The following is a 17,956-nucleotide window of genomic DNA, read 5'->3' on the forward strand; positions in this document are numbered from 1 at the left end:
CCTAAAACAATCTTAGCTGAAGTGGTATCAGCTCAGCTAGTGACCAGAACTATGCTCAGGATTTACCCTGCTGCCTGGAGCACTGAAGTATAAGAAGGGATGTGACTGGAGAGTACTATGGTGGAGGCAGCAGCATACCTGACGTCCAACTGGCAGATGGAAGAGGATGAATCTTCAGAGAAAATGTCAGCCAAGGCAACCAACCTGTGATTCCCTAATGACAGGAAAACACAAATTACATGTGAAGCTGCAACCACTGAAAGTGTCAAAGGAAGGAGGGAGGCGCAGCACCAAGGCACTCAAGCAGCTTCAGTGCTGGCCCATTACTACTAGAAACTGGGCTGCCCTCAAAGCATGAAAGTCACTATGAATGTTGGGCTCATTCAGACTGGGGGGCCGAGCAGTGAGAAAGAGGTTTGGTGGGTCCATTACAAGTCCCCTGAGCCATTCAGTTCCTCATCCTCACTACACCTTTAACTGTTACCTGAACATTACTAAAGCAACAAGGTTGTGTAGGAAATCATTAAAGAAACCTGTAACTTTAGAAAGATTTAAGTTGCACTGAGTAAGCAGATGCAGCGTCCGCATGTTCCCCCAGGCGAGAGCTAGTGCTATCAGCTTTATTTCTAGCTATTCCAGAATCAGGCCATTAATCTTCCACATCTGGACTCCAATCTCTGGAAGTGGCCAAAATCTAGCACTTCAGAGGAAGGAAGGGGGGAAGGAAATCCCATCATGCACCTGGATAATTGTACAGTGCGGCACATGGCTGGAATGCCCTATCTACCCCCACGAAAAAATATTCATTCCACAAATACCGCTGTTAAACACAGCAAGTGTTATACTCATTGGTAGAAGCTGGTCAGCAATCGCTCTGACTACTATCCTGATTGCATTGACAGTACATACCAAGTCTGTTTCCAGGCAATTTGAGGCTCTTCAGAGTTGAATTTCTCTTCACTATTTGGATTATGTCAGACAGAAACTCAGTGGTGCAGCTTTCAAATAGCCGACAAAAGGAAAATGTAATTTCTACCAAAAAAAAACACACAGTGATAGATGTACCTTTGACCTCTTACCCCACAGTCAGTAAATTATTTAATTACATATTGCAGATTGCTTTGGGGGCCCTGTGTAAGGTGTAAGAACTGAAACCACCATTGCTAGGTTCCTAGTTACAATATGCTTAAAATGAATAGTGTAGGCAGGACCCTTAATGGTGTTCTGTTACCTGGATAAAACCCTGATCATATCCCTCAGTTATGTGACCTGATTATAAGGTTATAGCACCATGCATGTTATGTCTAACAGCCAAGACCTTAACTCAGTTGTTTTGTATTGCAGACTGGCTTCTGAGCTTTACCACTCCTTAGCCACAACCCAGGTGCCTTCTCATTCCCCCCCAGTTCACACAGCTCCTTCCCACTCCTGAGAAAATGAAACTGTTGGACAAATCCGTACTCCCTAGGATCACACACTGACTCCAACCTCAGCCCCACCAGCAGTCTGTCGTGCAGCCCTTGTGGGTGGGCAGATGTTCGCTCTACCTTGAAGGACAGGGTCCTGCAGCAGGAGGAGAACTTCCTTCTGGTAGTCAGCAAGGTTCACATCATGGAAGCTCAGTCTCTTCAGGCCTGGATTACACTCTGCAAGATGGACAAAACCTTACTGGTCAGGTATCGTGTGCCTGTGTGTCAAAAGAGACGAGCTACCTGCTAAGGAAATCCCAACCATTCAGCTGGCTGTCCTGGATAAGTAACAGCTCACCGTTCACAGTACTTAAACTTACAAATTTAGGGCCAAATTCTGCCTTCAGATTTATGTGATACGGTAACTCCCGACTCCCCATGGTAATTTTCACTAAAACAAAAATGGGAAGAAAATCCCTACTGCCTTTTCCATTTCTCTGTATCCATGTATCGTGCCAGGTGTATGCATCGTAGAGACCAGGAAGAGAGTAAAATTTTCAAAAGCCCTTAGGTGCCTAATTCACTTTTGAAAATGGGACTTGAGTATGTTAGGCACTTTTGAAAATTTTACCTAGCGCTTATAGTCCAAAGCAACAGACATGCAAATGGTTAAGGCTGGACCCCCCTAGAAAGGCTTTGCTGAGACAGCCATGCCAGAATAGCTATGCTGGTGGAGCCCCCTACTGGAGATACAACTTATACCAGCATAAGAAGATCTATAGATACACCGCCTGCCTGAACAGTTTTGCAGGCATAGCTGTGTCTACATGGGTTTTTTGCCAGTGTTGCTATTTCAGTCAGTGGTGTGGAATTTTTCTGCACACCTGAGTGAGACAGCTATGCCCACAAAACTTTGTAGCATACACCTGTCCCTCTAGACAATACGGGTGGGAAAGGAACAGAGAGGCCCCTAGATAAGCTGCTCACAGGAGACCATGATATGTTTTGTCCAAGAAGCTAACTACGCAGTTTTATTGTGTTACCTTTGAGTGCCTGCAGAAGGAGCCCAAACTCCAGGGGACAGGAAATAGTAGCACTGTCCAGGGACAACTGCTGGAGAGACCTTGAGGCTTTCAACACAGGCAAAAGGAGACAGGTCTGCAGAGGTTCTCTGGGGAATCGGATCTCTAACTGTTCCAGGCGGCTCTCTAAAGAGAGGGGGGAAAAGGTGTTTGTCTGCAAACACTTTGTCTCAAAAATGTCTGATAAATGCATTTGGATCCCAGAGGAACTAAGTTATCCATCGTAATTACTTGCCATTTTAGATTTGTAGAATATACCCATCACCAGTGTCTGGGTGCATGGAACAGTAATGAATATACAGACTTTAGGTAAAAGTTCCCTATGTGACTTAGGCACCTCAGTCTTTTTAATTTTCAGTAGGACTTACGCTCCTAAACACCTAAATCACAGTTGAAAATTTTACCCCCTTATCCACAAATAGCTGAATCAGACTTTCATTCCAGGACACAGTTCTTCACAGATCTCATTCAAAGCCAAAAGCCTGCGGCTTGGTCTACACTTAAAAGTTATACCAGCATAGCTGTGTTGATCAGGAGTGTGAAAAAACCACCCCTTGACTGACAGCTACACTGACCAAACCCCCAGCATAGAGGCAGCTGTGTTGACAGAAGAGTGCTTAGCTAACATAATTCAGGGAGGTGATATTCCTACATTGACAGAACAAGAACTTCTGTCAACAGAGGCTGTGTCTACACTAAGGGATTACACTATACAGCCTCTGCTGCCATAGTCCCCTGGTGCAGAGACAGCCTCTTTTGCCATGTCCTGAAGACCAACAAATCTGTTGAAAGAATGGAGGCAGTGGGTCCCTGCCCTGCCACAGCACTTAGACAGAAATCCCAGGCTTGGCAATTGCCTTGCACTTGATCTCAGCTATCATGATAGTGAACAGGTTTGTTTTTTTTTTCTGACTGACATCAGCCAACCTCTATAAGGCCTTATATATCATAGTCAATAGCATGAATTGCACACACAAGGGAACAGGAAGCCAGCATAGCAGATCTGGACCACACAGATAAGCAAGCCAACAGCCACTTTCTGCGCTGACTACAGGTTCTGCCTGGCCTCGTTAGGGCTGACATTGTGTTTGGTATTTGATGTGACACAATTAAAGGTGTTCTGTCCAGGAGCCCTGCAAAGTTGTGCCATATCAGAGCATACAACAGACTGGAGGCACAATCAACCTGGAGGTGGAAAGGTCTGACTCACAAAGGAATGGTCACAATCACCTAGCTAAGTGCAAACTGGGCCAGGGCTTAAGCATAGAATCATAGAATATCAGAGTTGGAAGGGACCTCAGGAGGTCATCTAGTCCCACCCCCTGTTCAAAGTAGGACCAATCCCCAGACAGATTTTTGCCCCAGCTCCTTAAATGCCCCCCTCAAGGACTGAACTCACAACTCTGTGTGCAAAGGAGGTTGAACTTATTGCTTTAAACAAACAGCAAGATCTCATTTACTAGTCACCATCTATAATCTACCTGGAATTTCTGCCTCCGAGCTCCAATGCCCTTCTCGCCTGTTCCCCTCCAGCTGGTTTTTGAGATCAAAGCTGACCGAGAGAGTGTGAAGGCGGGGGAAGGCAGTCAGGATTGACCAAACAAGCTCCACTGAAGGGATGTGTGAGAACACGTCACTCACACGCACCACGTGGAGGCTGCAGTCTCTGCGGTGAGAGAGGGCCCGGAGCCCAGACAGGATGCAGAAGATATTAGCGCCCAGGCCTGAAACCAACATTTCAATAGCAAGCAAGATGGATGTTACACACACATAGAGAGCAAATAATTCAGCAAGGCTGGAACAAAGACACAGCCTATATCATCTACACCTTTCTAATAGATCCCAGTGTTGGACTGTGGACTCATCTCCTCAGGGAAGAGGTAGAAGCCATCACTCAAGTAATTTAAAAATGGACAATACATTAGACAATAAATTACAGGGAACAATCCTGCATGTCAGGGATGGATTAGATGGCCTCTGATTAGTAAAATATGTGATTAACTCTAGGCAACATCTTAAGAACTCTTTTTTCATACATATTGACTTTAGCTATAAAAGATCGACTAGGTCACTTTGTCCATTTCCACTAGCTGGGGCAGAACTCTTCGCAGCAGAGCTTTATCCAGCCCAGTGCAATCTTCTGAGTGATGCGGTTCCTACAATTCCTTTCAGGAACTATTCTATAAACTAAGGCTCTTATCCCGTAACCTGCCCCCACACGGAACTCCACTGATTTCAGTAGAGCTCAGCGTGGGTTCAGGAATCTATGTGCATGCAAAAGTCTGGAGGATCATGGTCTATCACACTTCACCATTAGGAAGTTATCCTTTTGCTCTGTCTCTCCCCCACTACTCCTAGTTAGACTCATCTGTCTCTTTAATCTGATGGGTTTACATCCCAGTTTCCTCTCCAAAGCAAAGTTACAGGAACAAAAAAATGTTACAGGATGTTTTTACTCTGCGGTGAAGAATCCCCTCTGGACCCCATTAAAGTTTAAAACCCTTTTATTATTAATGATGGATAATATAGTGGTGCCTAAGAACCAGCCAAGAATAGGGCCCCATTGTGCTGTACACAGTAGGTCTCTGTTCATTTCTTCCTTTCCCTTCTCTCACATCTTGTATCATCTTCATTGTACTCTACTTGCATCTTGCCACCTTTTCCTCTAACACAGACATACCCCTCTCATATTTTAAGCCCGGCTGCTGCTGACCAGCTTTCTCTTGCTTTTTTCCTACTTAAAGAAAGCCTGGCATGGTTTGAAGCATCCTTGCTACCTATATTTTCAGGGTGAGTTGAAGTGTGCCCAAAAATGTCTGTTCCACCCAACCAAAATTTCAGAGCACATCTTACCAGTTTTTAGAATTTGGCTTCAGTCAGAAACCAGAGACTGTCAAACATGCCTGAAATTAAAAGTTCTGTTATTACTACTAACCATTGTAAGACAGAACCAGCTTTTCTAAAGATACCCAAGAGCTCAGCAGGTTCCCCAAAGCCCAACAGGTGTCCGCAGTCAGAGGGATGGAGAACAATTCCAGCGTGGAGACACTTCGGAAGCGGCAAGCCGCTTTCAGAGGAAAGATTCCGACAGATCCTCCTTCCGTGCAGCCCACATCCTCACAGCTAGGAGTGTCTGCTGGGGAAGGGGCCCAGCCATCAATGCTTTCCCTCTCCTGGGCATTGCTTTCATACAGCGACTCTGCCGTCTCCTCCTCTTCCCTAGCAACGGCAAAGACAAAATCATAAAGATCTTCTGGGTCTGCACGAGCTCTGCGGTTTCTCCTGGGGCAGCGGCGCTTCCTCCCCACTGCAGTCTTAAACCGTCTATAGGGCTTTTGGAAAGCGGGGCCAACCGAAGACCTTTTTGGTAGAGAAGGAGAAGACTCTCCTTTAATGTTGTAATACTCAGGGGGCACCTTGCAGCTTACATCTTGACATGCTAGGTTTTGCAAAGGGTGGCTCCTTAATCCACAGAGCATTGGAGTTTTAACAGTGCCACTACTGCTCCTGGACAGTTCTATAGATGCTTGAGAGTCTGGACCAGCTTCTTGAGGCGCTATGGCTGAAGCAGTTTGGACCTTCTTGCTTCTTGACTCACTATCACCCCACTGGCTGGTCTCTGATTGCTTAGTAGAGCCGCAGCACAGCTGATTTGACCCTAGCAGGGCACCATTCTCTTGAGTTAGCAGGCCTTGGGCATCAGACTCCTCTCTGCAAAGACTGCAAGGGCTACCCTGGTGCATAAGTGTCTTACCTGGGTGCCAAAACCCAGCACTCATACTCAGAATGAGGACTAAAAGTACTTTGTCAGGAACTGGCCAGGAACACATGGACACCTGGCTGACAGCTCCATGGTGGATCAGATGATGCAGCAGCAAACTTAGTGACTGTCTAATGGACAGATCGGAGGTCAGCAGATGACGGAACTTCAAGGTTCTCAGTGAGCCAGCCAGGTTTTCTAGCACTCTTTGGTTGCGCTCAGCAGTGAGCTCTGCTACCCCCTGCAGCATGTTACAGATGGTGAGCTGCGTAACATGCCGTGAGCTGTGCAGCAGGGGTGAAAAACGACGGTCACTCAGGCGCGGATCTGAAGAAACATCCAAAACTCCATGCAGGACATTTGAGAAGAAAGTTTCAAGGAACTTCTTCCTCCAATTTTTTATGTTCTGTAATAAAATCCCAGAATTAATGGATTTTATTCTCATTTAAACAAGGACACACTGGATGCTAAATCAGATTCTATCCAGGTCAACAGTGACCATAAGCTGTTATCATCTGACAAGTGTTTAGTGGCTTCAGTCAGTATCACAGAAACCACCACTGCCACTAGTCTCCAAGTGGTCATCAGTCTCTGTAGAGGTCAAGGATGTGCCATGGAGACTGAAATACCCTCTCATCCCAACAGGCAGTCCTTTCAGGAAAGTTTGGGGTGATATTGGTGGTAAACAAGCTTATACTGCCATAGCCTGTGCCACATGGATTCCATGTTGCAAGGTAGCATTTGACACCAGCTAAGGTTCTGATCCTGAAAGTACTGTAGTCCTTCAACTAGCATTGAAGGTCTTAATTAAAATCAGTGGGAGGGCTCAGGGTAGCAGAATCAGGCTTACATACATATTGTACTCCCTCATCATTCAGGCTTCTAATTCAACAGCTTATTCCCCATGTGTCTTTACTCCAACATCTGCACAGCAGAAGCTTTACAACTAGGGCATCTGGGGGTAGCACCCACACAGCAACAACAGAGATAGAGGCAAGAATTTTAAGGCCAGAAGGGAACTTTATGATCGTCTAGTCTGACCACCTATATAATGCAAGACACAGAATTGCACCAAGTGGCTCCTGCATCAAAAGCCCATTATTTCTAGCTGAGCTAGAGCATCTCTTTAGTTAGACATCCAATACTGATTTACAGACAAAATGAAGGAGACTCCACCCTGTCCCTTAGTAAATTGGTTCCAATGGACAGTTACAATCACTGGTAAAAAAAAAATTGCACCTTATTTCTACTCTGAATTTGTTTAGCTTCAGCTTCCAGCTGTTTGATCTTGCTACGCCTTTGTCTGCTGGATTAAAGAGCACTCTACTATCAGAAATCTTCTCCCCAAGCAGGTACTTATAGACCAGGACCAAATCACCTCTTAACCTTCCCTTTGTTAAATTAAACAGATTGAGCCTCTTTATTCTCTCACTCTAAGGGAAGTTTTCCAGTCCTCAAGTCATTCTTGTAGTTCTTTTCTGATCATTTTCCAATTTGTCAACAACCTTTTTAAAGTTGTGACATCACAGCTGGACACAGTAACACCATATACAGTGGGCACAAAACTTCTCTATTTCTACTCAACATTCCCCTACTTATATATCGAAGGGAAGGATTGATCCCTTAGCCACCACATTACACTGTGACCACATGTTCAGTTGGCTATCCACCACGGCCCCCAACTCCTATAAGTCTGACCTACATTCTTGGTTCTGAAATGCAAGACCTTCCTAGAGTGTAATAAAATCAGAATAAAATAAATTTACTTTCATCCCAGTTCCATGCACCTTCTTTGTGAGGCCCAAAATGTACTGCACACATGCATACACTCGAGTAGTGGGATTCATCCTAACATATTAAGCCCACAAAGTGCTACAGCATCTTTCTGGATGAAAAGTTCTATATAAGTACAAGATAAGGTGTTTTCTGGAAAGTTTTGAATATGAGGGTGACATCCTAATCCCAGATCCTGTAAATACTTACATGTGTTTAACTTTAGACACTTCAGTAGTCTCACCCAAATCAATGGAATTAGTCACATGCTCAAAGTGAAAAATATGCATAAGTGTTTGCAAAATTGACGTGTAAACTTTGTGTCCTCTCTAAATTGGTCCATCAGCAACTTTCCAACTCACCTCTGACTTGGGTGGTCTGATTTTCATCACATCGTTCCAGAGTTTGTGCCATATGGGCTGGGTTGAGAGTCCTGAAAAACAAACAATTTTACACCAAACCCTCTACCTCAAAAGGTTTACTCAATTTTCCCTTCTCAGGTCTCACATTGATATTAATTTAAAACAAGTAAGATTAGAAACATGAGTCATCAAATACTATTTGTTGGAGAACATTCAGGGCACTAGATCGATACTGATTTAAAAGAAATGACACATTTTGTGTTTGCTAAAGAGGCACTATGAGGTTAAAATAATATTTTAAAAAACATTTCATACAAAAAATCATCTTTCCCCTGTTACCTATTACATATCAGATTGTTATTCTTTTAGTTTTGGTAATCTAATTAATTACTATAAATTAATTAACACTTTTCTGTACTAATCCTGCCTAGGTACTTTTAGTATTCCTCATTTTGGACACTAAATAATAATTTCTCTGTTGAATATTTACATAGAAGCAAAAAGCAGCAATGTTTGTATTGCAAATATTGCAAGCAGCGTTATTATTTACAAAACTATTTCCAGTGGAATTTAAACAATCAAATATACTAAGTATTTCTTGTCTTAGGAACTGAAAATGTCATTTTTAGAAAGCCAAAGTTTGAGACGAAATTTGACTTGATGGTGTTTTTTAAGAAATATACATTGGGGATTTTCACTGAATTCTCATCTATTTAAACAGACTGGATGTATCAGATACCATCAGCTCTATTTAATATTATTGATCGCATTGTTATTCATTAGCCATGGTCAGCAGTCACTGAAAAGCATTACCTTTAATGCTGTTCAGTGCTCTATAAGAAATGTATTTGACATTCTAAATCCAGTTCCATTTAGAGAAAGCGTCCACACCAAAACACTTCTCCTAGCAGATAGTAATTGCTATTCCTTGTTGACAGTTTCAGCAGAGAGACCAAGAACCAAATGGTCAATGGAGACCAAACAACGCTTCAACTTTAGAGAAGAAATTTCTATGAATAAAACTGACCTTTTTTCACAGCAGTTTCCTCAATCCTTTCCAGGTAATAGATATTAAGGAAAGGTAGGATGCCTTGGAGTATCTGTCCAGGGAGTGCTTTGGGATGGGGGAAGAGAACAGATACAGAATGATTTATAAGTCTGAGAGGTGGACAAGGTTTTGAAATACAACAAAATAAAATGGAGATTGAAGTTCCCACTAGGGTAACACTGCAGTGTGTGGATTATCATAAAATCATGGAATATCAGGATTGGAAGGGAACTGAGAAGGTCATCTAGTCCAACCCCCTGCTCAAAGCAGGACAAATTCCCAGACAGATTTATACCCTAGATCCCTAAATGTTCCCCTCAAGGACTGAACTCACAACCCTGGGTTTAGCAGGCCAATGCTCAAACCACTGAGCTACACGTGCATTGTGGCACTTACACTTAAAGCAGAGACAAGAACCCATCACCATTGCACCGATGCACAAGTTGGTCCAGTCACATTCCATAGCGATGCCTTATAGGCATCAAACCTTCCCACAAAGACCCTGGGGATGGGGATGTTCTGGTAACTCTGGGGCAGCCCGCGCTCAATGTGCTGCCATCCCAGACGTCCTGCCTAACTCAGGTCCCACCACACATGCTGCATTGGAACAGGCCTGGGATCCGCGCCTCTCCCCAGACACTTGTGTCACCCCCTCAGTGGGGCCCCCCCAACACATACATCTAAACACTAGGCCAGGGCTAAGACAGCCCCCATCCCCCCACTGCCCAGGACTCCGCCCCCGGGGACAGGCCTGGGGCCCCCGCGCCCCCCTTACCCCAAACCTCTCTCTCCAGGGTCCCCATGGCGGAGCTCACCACCGCCCCACTCAGCTCGAAGAGGCTGGGGGGGCTCCCAGCAGCGGCCTCTCGCTCCGCCCGGGGCTCCATGGCAGCCCCCGCCGCCCTCACTCAGAGGAGCACCCTAGGGGCGGGCCCGACGCACTGAGAAAACCCGCTCCGGGCGCCGCCGCCATCTTGGGAGGGTCACGAGGGCCCGGCTTCCGCTTCCGGGTCAGGGGAGAGAGGCGGGGTTTCCGGGGGGTGACCCTGGTGAGTCCTTCTGCGCCTGTGAGGGAGCCTGGAGCAGAGTGGCGATGGGGCTGCGGGACGAGGAGATGCTGGGGAGCCGCAGCGGGGAACCCGAGGTGAGGCACTGTCAAAGCCAGCCTGCCCCGAGCACGGCGGGCTGCAAGGCTGGGGGCCGCCCCTACCCCACCGCGGCCTGTCGCTGCCGGGCCCCGCTCATCCCTTGCTGGCCTTCGGGATCCGGCCCGCGGCACAGCTTCCCCCGCGCCAGGTGTGTCCCTTGCCGGCCCCCGTACCCTGCTCATCCCTCCTCCCCTGGGGACCCGGCCCGCGGTACAGCTTCTACCCCCTCCTGCTTCCAGCGCCAAGTGTGTCCCTTGCCGGCCCCCGTACCCTGCTCATCCCTCCTCCCCTGGGGACCCGGCCCGCGGTACAGCTTCTACCCCCTCCTGCTTCCAGCGCCAGGTGTGTCCCTTCCCGGCCCCCGTACCCTGCTCATCCCTCCTCCCCTCGGAACCCGGCCCGCGGTACAGCTTCTACCCCCTCCTGCTTCCAGCGCCAAGTGTGTCCCTTGCCGGCCCCCGTACCCTGCTAATTCCTCCTCCCCTCGGGATCCAGCCCGCGGTACAGCTTCCCCCGCGCCAGGTGTGTCCCTTCCCGGCCGCTGTACCCTGCTCATCCCTCCTCCCCTGGGGATCCGGCCCTCGGTACAGGTTCTACCCCCAGCGCCAAGTGTGTCCCTTGCCGGCCCCCGTACCCTGCTCATTCCTCCTCCCCTCGGGATCCGGCCCGCGGTACAGCTTCCCCCGCGCCAGCTGTGTCCCTTCCCGGCCGCTGTACCCTGCTCATCCCTTCTCCCCTGGGAATCCGGCCCGCGGCACAGCTTCTGCCCCCTCCTGCCCCCAGCGCCAGGTGTGTCCCTTCCCGGCTCCCGTACCCTGCTCATCCCTCCTCCCCTGGGGACCCGGCCCTCGGTACAGGTTCTACCCCCAGCGCCAAGTGTGTCCCTTGCCGGCCCCCGTACCCTGCTCATCCCTTCTCCCCTGGGGATCCGGCCCGCGGCACAGCTTCTACCCCCTCCTGCCCCCAGCGCCAGGTGTGTCCCTTCCCGGCCCCCGTACCCTGCTCATCCCTTCTCCCCTGGGGACCCGGCCCGCGGCACAGCTTCTACCCCCTCCTGCCCCCAGCGCCACGTGTGTCCCTTGCCGGCCCCCGTACCCTGCTCATCCCTTCTCCCCTGGGGACCCGGCCCTCAGTACAGGATCTACCCCCACCACCCCAACCGGTCAGCGTAGGGGGCGGGACTCGCCAATTCAGTTTCAACGGCAAGAGTGGAAACGTTTGTGGGAAACCGGACAAAACTGCTTTCTAATGGCGCAGGGGAGAGTCTCATGCTGGAGCCGTAAAGGATCTAGAGCAGAGGTCGGCAGCCTTTCAGCAGCGCTGGGCCGAGTCTGCGGTTATTCCCTCTGATTTCAGGCTTCACGTGCCGCTCATACATTTTAACCTTTTTAGAAGGTCTCTTTCTGTAAGTCTATAATATAGAGCTAAACTATTGTTGTATGTAAAGTAAATAAAGTTTTGAAATGTATTAAGAAGCTTCGTTTAAAATTAAATTAAAATGCAGAGCCCCCCCAAATGGTGGCCAGGACCCAGGCAGTGTGACTGCCACTGAAAATCAGCTCGCATCCTGCAGGTTGCCTACCCCTGATCTAGACAGACGAATTTGCACAGTCTCTTCCTGAAAAAACTGGCTTAAAGATTAAGCTGTTGAGGTGAAAACAGTGTATTTAAATCAGACATAAATCATTTAACCTCCTGGTCATTCGGTTTCCGGAATTAATCAAGCCATATAAAATAGAGCTGAAAGAGAAATTCCTAAAACCTGTGTGTCACTTGTGGAAATAGCTTGTATACTAAATAGACTCTTAAGTGTGTGTGATGGCATAAAGCCTTTCTGTATGGCATAATATTACTGACTTTTATCTGGTATCCCTTTTTTCCCAGGAAGAGGAAGAGGAGGAGGAGGCAGAGCTAGTGGTAAGAACTACTGAAACTTAGAAACTTTTTCCACCAAGGAAAAACTGTTCAAGAAGCATAAATCTTTTATAATGGATGTGAACTATGCTTGTTATCTTCAATTAACCAAACTTGTTCCAAACAAGAGGCTGATGAAATGAACACTTGTGAAGTCTCATTTACTGTGCTGCATACAGGGAATAGAATGAACTAATGTCTAAAGACCTAGTTTCCAGTGAACTTGTAGGTGTACATTTGCGTGTGCAATTTTTGTACTGTGGTTACCATGTGCTCAGGCATATCTGGTAATGTATGCCAGTGGTTATCAAACTTTTTCACTGGTGACCCCTTTCACATAGCAAGCCTCTGAGTGTGGATTCTCCCCCTGCCGCCCTTTGTAAATTAAAAACACTTTTTTATGTATTTAACACCATTATAAATGCTGGAGGCAAAGCGGGGTTGAGGTGGAGGTTGACAGCTCGCGACCTCTCATGTAATAACCTTGCGACCCCCTGACGTATGCAAAATAAGTGTGTGTTTGTACATGTGCAAATGTGTGGGGTTTTTATCGGTGTTTCTGCGGGCTTGCTGATTATCAGGTCCTAGATATAATGTGTAGTTTGGTGATAATGCTTTCATTTTGAGAACCATGGAGGCTTCTAGCGCCACAAATGGTGGCGGTGGTTTTTGCTCATCTCTTTTTGAAAGAGGTACAGAGCAGGAGGAATTTACCCAGCTGAGGACATGCCCCCCAGCTTAGGGCTTGGAAGTGCATGTGTAGCATTTTATGTAAATGTTAGCTGTTAGCATACAAGGAAATTTGGTTTGGAACTATTGTCTGAACTCTCGAAGCCTAATCTTTGCATATGATTTGCATCTGATCACGTAAGTAACTCCTACAAACTGTGTTTAAGAACAAAAAATCTGATATCTTTTAACTTGACCCTCAGGATCCTTTAACCACAATCAGGGAGCAGTGTGAGCAGACTGAGAAGTGCGTGAAGGCACGGGAGAAGCTGGAGCTGTGTGATGCGCGAGTGTCCGCAAGGTCCCACACGCAGGAGGAATGTACGGAGGAGCTTTTTGACTTCCTGCATGCCAGGGACCACTGTGTAAGTCCAACGGAGGCTGATACCTAGTCATTTGTGTTAGTTTGCAATCTCTAATGGGACATGACTGAGTCAATGTTTTTTAATTTTGAAGAACTCTGAACCTTGATCCTGTGAGGTGATTTTTTTTCTCTTAAACATTTATTTGTTCCTGCTTTTGAGTTGAAATTCTTATCCCATAGAGTCCAGTAAATATAATGGTTATAATGAGAGAGAACACGTGGGGGAGTGGTTTGGGTTTGGTTTTTTTAGCGGGCCCCGTGCTGATCAGTATGCACTGTAGCAGTACTGCTACTAAATACAGCTCACCTCTGAAGCACAGGGATTCAGTTGAAATATTGACGTTTGTAAAAACAATTCAATATTGTTTGTTTGTCAGCCTCTAGTAATTGGTTTGAGATACGCTTCTGTTGCCTTCGTAAGTTTCTTTGAAGAAAGACAAAGGTGGGACCATATAGACAATTAGAAAATTATTGGTAGTCAGTGGAGAGAAACTTCTCTGTGATCAATTCTCTAATTATATTGCTGCTGTTTTAATGAATCTGAGATACAGAAGATAGGGACATAAGATAGGGAAGAGAGGAGAGAGAGAATATGATGTCTGTCCAGTTCAAGACCTTTGTGTTGAGAGAACTTGTCAGTTACTGAAAGCTTTCTTCATCTTGCCTTTTTAGGTGGCTCACAAACTCTTTAAGAATCTGAAGTAAATGTTGGAGCAAGTCCCACCATCTGCCTCCATCGTTCAGCTGGAACACGGTGCAGTTTCTTTTTGGATTCCAAGTGCTGCTTGCTGCCCGTTATTGTGAATGTACAGTATAAGTGAGCAGCTTCCTGGCTCTGCTGCGGTGATCCAGATGCCACTGTGTCATTGCAACTATCTTCCGTGAAAAATGTGCAGCTGTAACAAAACCGTCTTCTGTGGTTTTCCATATTAAACATATTCAAAGTTCCTGTGGAAATGGCTTCATTCTGTGACTACTTAATGAAGATGGTTAATTAATATTAATAACTAGACAGTAGGGAGGGGAAGTTTCCTCCCTTTTGTGGGAATTCCCTTGTGCACAACCATTACTAGCAGCATGAGGATCAAGGATAAGCACAGATACAACTTTGTGCTTGTTGGAATTGTGAAGAGATGATTTTGGGGCCCCTTTCTTCTGGTATGTGGAGACTAGATATGACTACTCTTAAATCTGTCAGTATCTTAATCAGCAGGAAGGCACAAAGGTGTTTATGCCCCTTCTACAAGGGATGGATATGCTACTTCCAGACTATGCTTAAGAAAAGGAGTAGAATCGTGTTTGTGCAATACAAAAGGTCCCCATTGTTTTAAACACCTCTGACTGACACCCTCCCTGGTTTCTCCACTGCAGCTAGTATTACAGTGTATGCAGACTCAAACCACGTTAGCAATCATGTCAGATAGGCATATCCAATACATCGATACAGCAGCTTTTTCACTAGAATCATGACTGGAAGGGGCCTCGAGAGGTCATCTAATCCAGTCCCCTGTACTCATGGCTGGACTAAGTGTTATCTAGACCATCCCTGCCAGGTGTTTGTTTAACCTGCTCTTAAAAATCTCCAGTCATGGAGACTCCACAACCTCCCTAGGCAATTTATTCCAGTGCTTAACTGCCCTGACAGGATGTTTTTCCTAATGTCTAACCTAAACCGCCCTTGCTGCAATTTAAGCCCATTGCTTCTGATCCTATCCTCAGCAGTTAAGAACAATTTTTCTCCCTCTTCCTTGTAACAACCTTTTATGTACTTGAAAACTGTTACCGTGTCCCTTATCAGATTTCTCTTTTCTGAACTAAACAAACCCACATTTTTCAATCTTCCCTCATAGGTCATGTTTTCTAGACCTTTAATCATTTTTGTTGCTCTTCTCTGGACTTTCTCCAATTTGTCCACATCCTTCCTGAAATGTGGCACCCAGAACTGGACACCAACTCCAGTTGAGGCTAATCAGCGCAGGTAGTAGAGGAAGAATTACTTCTCATGTCTTGCTTACAACACTCCTGCTAATACATCCCAGAATGATGTTTGCTTTTTTTGCAACAGCATGTTACACACTGTTGACTCATATTTAGCTTGTGATCCACTATGACCCCCAGATCCCTTTCTGCAGTACTCCTTCCTAGGCAGTCATTTCCCATTTTGTATGTGTGCAACTGATTGTTCCTTCCTCTAAGTGGAGTACTTTGCATTTGTCCGTATTGAATTTTATCCTATTTACTTCAGACCAATTCTCCAGTTTGTCCAGATCATTTTGAATTTTAATCCTAGCTTCCAAAGCGCTTGCAACCCCTCCCGGATTGGTATCATCTGCAAACTTTATAAGTGTACTCTCCATGCCATTATCTAAATTGTTGATGAAGATATTGAACAGAACGGGACCCAGAACTGATCCATGCAGGACCCCACTCATTATGCCCTTCCAGCATGACTCTGAACCACTGATATCTACCCTCTGGGAACAGTTTTCCAACCAGCTATGCACCCACCGTATAGTAGCTCCATCTAGGTTGCATTTCTCTAGTTTGTTTTATGAGAACGTCATGCAAGAGAGTATCAAAAGCTTTACTAAAGTCAAGATATACCACGTCTACTGCTTCCTCCCCATCCACAAGGCTTGTTACCCTGTCAAAGAAAGCTATCAGGTTGATTTGACACGATTTGTTCTTGATGAAAATCCATGGTGACTGTAACTTATCATGGCCTTACTGGCTTCTACAAAGCTGTCTTGATGCACACCCATCAAGTGCATTGTGAAGAAAATCTTAGCATCTAGCCCTTACTGGCTCAGCTGCTAATGCCAGGGCTGTGGGTGTCTTTGATATGCTGCAATATACTTTACAATCTTGTCATACAGCGTGACCAGCAAAATGGTATAGTCACAGATGTGGTTAGGGAAGTCCTCCCCCTCGAAGAGCCAAAATGGAGTTACAGTTCAACAATTGTGCTAGAGCCCTGCTTGGAAACAGGGTTAAAACACTATACACCCATCATGTTTAAATGCTTCTAGTGGCTTTGGGTGCCCCACTTCAAGCACCTTAATGGGGACTGAGCTTGAGGGTTGGTGCTTGGCACTCTTGGAAAATCAGGTTGCTTTAAGGTTTCAAGTGGGACACCCAAAACCACTAGTCACTTCTGCAAGTGTGGGCCCATGTTTTGTGGGGTCAGCTACAGGGCTGACTCAAAATGTAGCTCTTTGTAGTACAAATGGGGCTTGGGCTCAATTAAGATTTAAGGGACTATCTTTAGCATCTAATAATTCTTCATACGGATGCTGTCACAAGCGCATTGTGACACTACACAAGTAACTTGATTAATATTTTTCCCTCATGCCTGGAGCTTCAAAGCACAAAATGTAAAATAACAGTTCTTGGATTTAAAAGCAGTAGTCTTTCTTACTACCATAGTGTTCTGTAATTCTATCAGTAACAGATTAAATGGAGCATCCTCACAGCCTTGGCATGGGTATGAGAGCTTCACATTAAAGAAAATATTTTGTGGGCCCGAGAAACTAAAAATTACTCTGATATTTTAAAATTCTACAGGAGAATAATTTCTAACTCATAAAGTGCTTTGAAGTATGTGCACAAAAACTTTGCTGAAGGACTGCTCTGATCATCGTATGCCTTAAAAATTTCTTTTGGAAAAATTGCAAGACTGGAAACTGGATGGCTGTTTTTTCATAGAAACCTGACACACGAGGTATTCTAAGCAGCTGTCTCTGCACTAAGGTTTACAGGTATAGTGAATGTTATGCTTGTGAAAGGTGTGCTGGCTTATCACCTATGGAGATCAAATTCATTGGTGAATGCAGATAGCTCTAGCAGTGAAAGTGTAATTTGGCCCTAGATGGTTCCCTATCATTCTGCCTCAATGCTGAACTGGAAGATCCTCCTTTTGGGCTTATTATGCCTGGGGTCTGTTGAGAAGCATGCTGTAAATTTCTTTGAGATGCTGTAATATTTCTCAGGGGGCCCAAGACTGAGACCATGTCTACACGACGCCTTAAATTCGAATTAAACGGCTTTAATTCGAATTTATGGTGCGCCCGTCCACATGACGCAGCCCTCTAATTCGAATTAAAGGGCTATTTAAATCGATTTTAGTACTCTTCTAAACCACAGGAGTAACCCTAAAATCGATTTTACTAATTCGAATTTAGTGCAGTGTGGACGGAAATCGAAGTTAATGGCCTCCAGGAGCTATCCCACAGATCACCACTGACCACTCTGGACAGCACTCAAAACTCCTATGCACTGGCCAGGTAAACAGGAAAAGACCCGTGGAGGTTTGAATCAGTTTCCTGTTTGTCCACCGTGGGGCTCTGAGCAGCAGTTAATCACGCTGC

General features: G+C 45.8%; 3 protein-coding genes across 8 annotated transcripts in view; 2 read left to right on the top strand and 1 right to left on the bottom strand.

Annotated features, from left to right (window-relative positions):
* LRRC41 (leucine rich repeat containing 41) overlaps nt 1–10,455 on the bottom strand; it is an 11,162-nt gene extending 707 nt beyond the window's left edge. Inside the window, exons 1-9 of one of the 4 annotated variants that reach the window (XM_032805050.2) lie at nt 10,250–10,455; nt 9,414–9,500; nt 8,387–8,457; nt 5,427–6,657; nt 3,973–4,215; nt 2,453–2,617; nt 1,548–1,646; nt 910–1,032; nt 139–214 (exon numbers count right to left, since the gene is read on the bottom strand). In XM_032805050.2, the coding sequence (XP_032660941.1) occupies nt 139–214; nt 910–1,032; nt 1,548–1,646; nt 2,453–2,617; nt 3,973–4,215; nt 5,427–6,657; nt 8,387–8,413 (1,964 nt within the window). In that variant the 5' untranslated portion in view covers nt 8,414–8,457; nt 9,414–9,500; nt 10,250–10,455. Of the gene's footprint in view, nt 1–138; nt 215–909; nt 1,033–1,547; nt 1,647–2,452; nt 2,618–3,972; nt 4,216–5,426; nt 6,658–8,386; nt 8,458–9,413; nt 9,501–10,209 lie in introns of all 4 variants that reach the window. The other 3 variants (XM_032805048.2, XM_032805049.2, XM_075067587.1) reach the window with 3 other exon arrangements.
* Nucleotides 10,446–14,546, top strand: UQCRH (ubiquinol-cytochrome c reductase hinge protein). Of its 3 annotated transcripts, none has more exons than XM_075067588.1 (4): nt 10,446–10,578; nt 12,473–12,499; nt 13,429–13,590; nt 14,262–14,546. In XM_075067588.1, the coding sequence occupies exons 1-4, from the start codon at nt 10,528–10,530 to the stop codon at nt 14,292–14,294; spliced, it is 273 nt and encodes a 90-aa protein (XP_074923689.1). In that variant the 5' UTR covers nt 10,446–10,527; the 3' UTR covers nt 14,295–14,546. The 3 variants fall into 3 exon arrangements, with proteins under 3 accessions (XP_074923689.1, XP_032660945.1, XP_032660946.1); XM_032805054.2 differs by having other exon boundaries at nt 10,449–10,578; nt 12,467–12,499; XM_032805055.2 differs by lacking the exon at nt 10,446–10,578 and adding an exon at nt 11,770–11,881 and having other exon boundaries at nt 12,467–12,499.
* A 103-nt stretch (nt 14,547–14,649) lies between these two features.
* The window catches only part of NSUN4 (NOP2/Sun RNA methyltransferase 4), a 17,988-nt gene continuing 14,681 nt past the window's right edge, over nt 14,650–17,956 (top strand). Inside the window, exon 1 of the mRNA XM_032805053.2 lies at nt 14,650–14,747. The gene's annotated coding sequence lies outside the window, so the exon portion shown is untranslated. The remainder of the gene's footprint in view (nt 14,748–17,956) is intronic.

The sequence above is a fragment of the Chelonoidis abingdonii genome, chromosome 7, assembly GCF_003597395.2.
Source record: "Chelonoidis abingdonii isolate Lonesome George chromosome 7, CheloAbing_2.0, whole genome shotgun sequence".
NCBI classification, from domain to species: domain Eukaryota; kingdom Metazoa; phylum Chordata; order Testudines; family Testudinidae; genus Chelonoidis; species Chelonoidis abingdonii.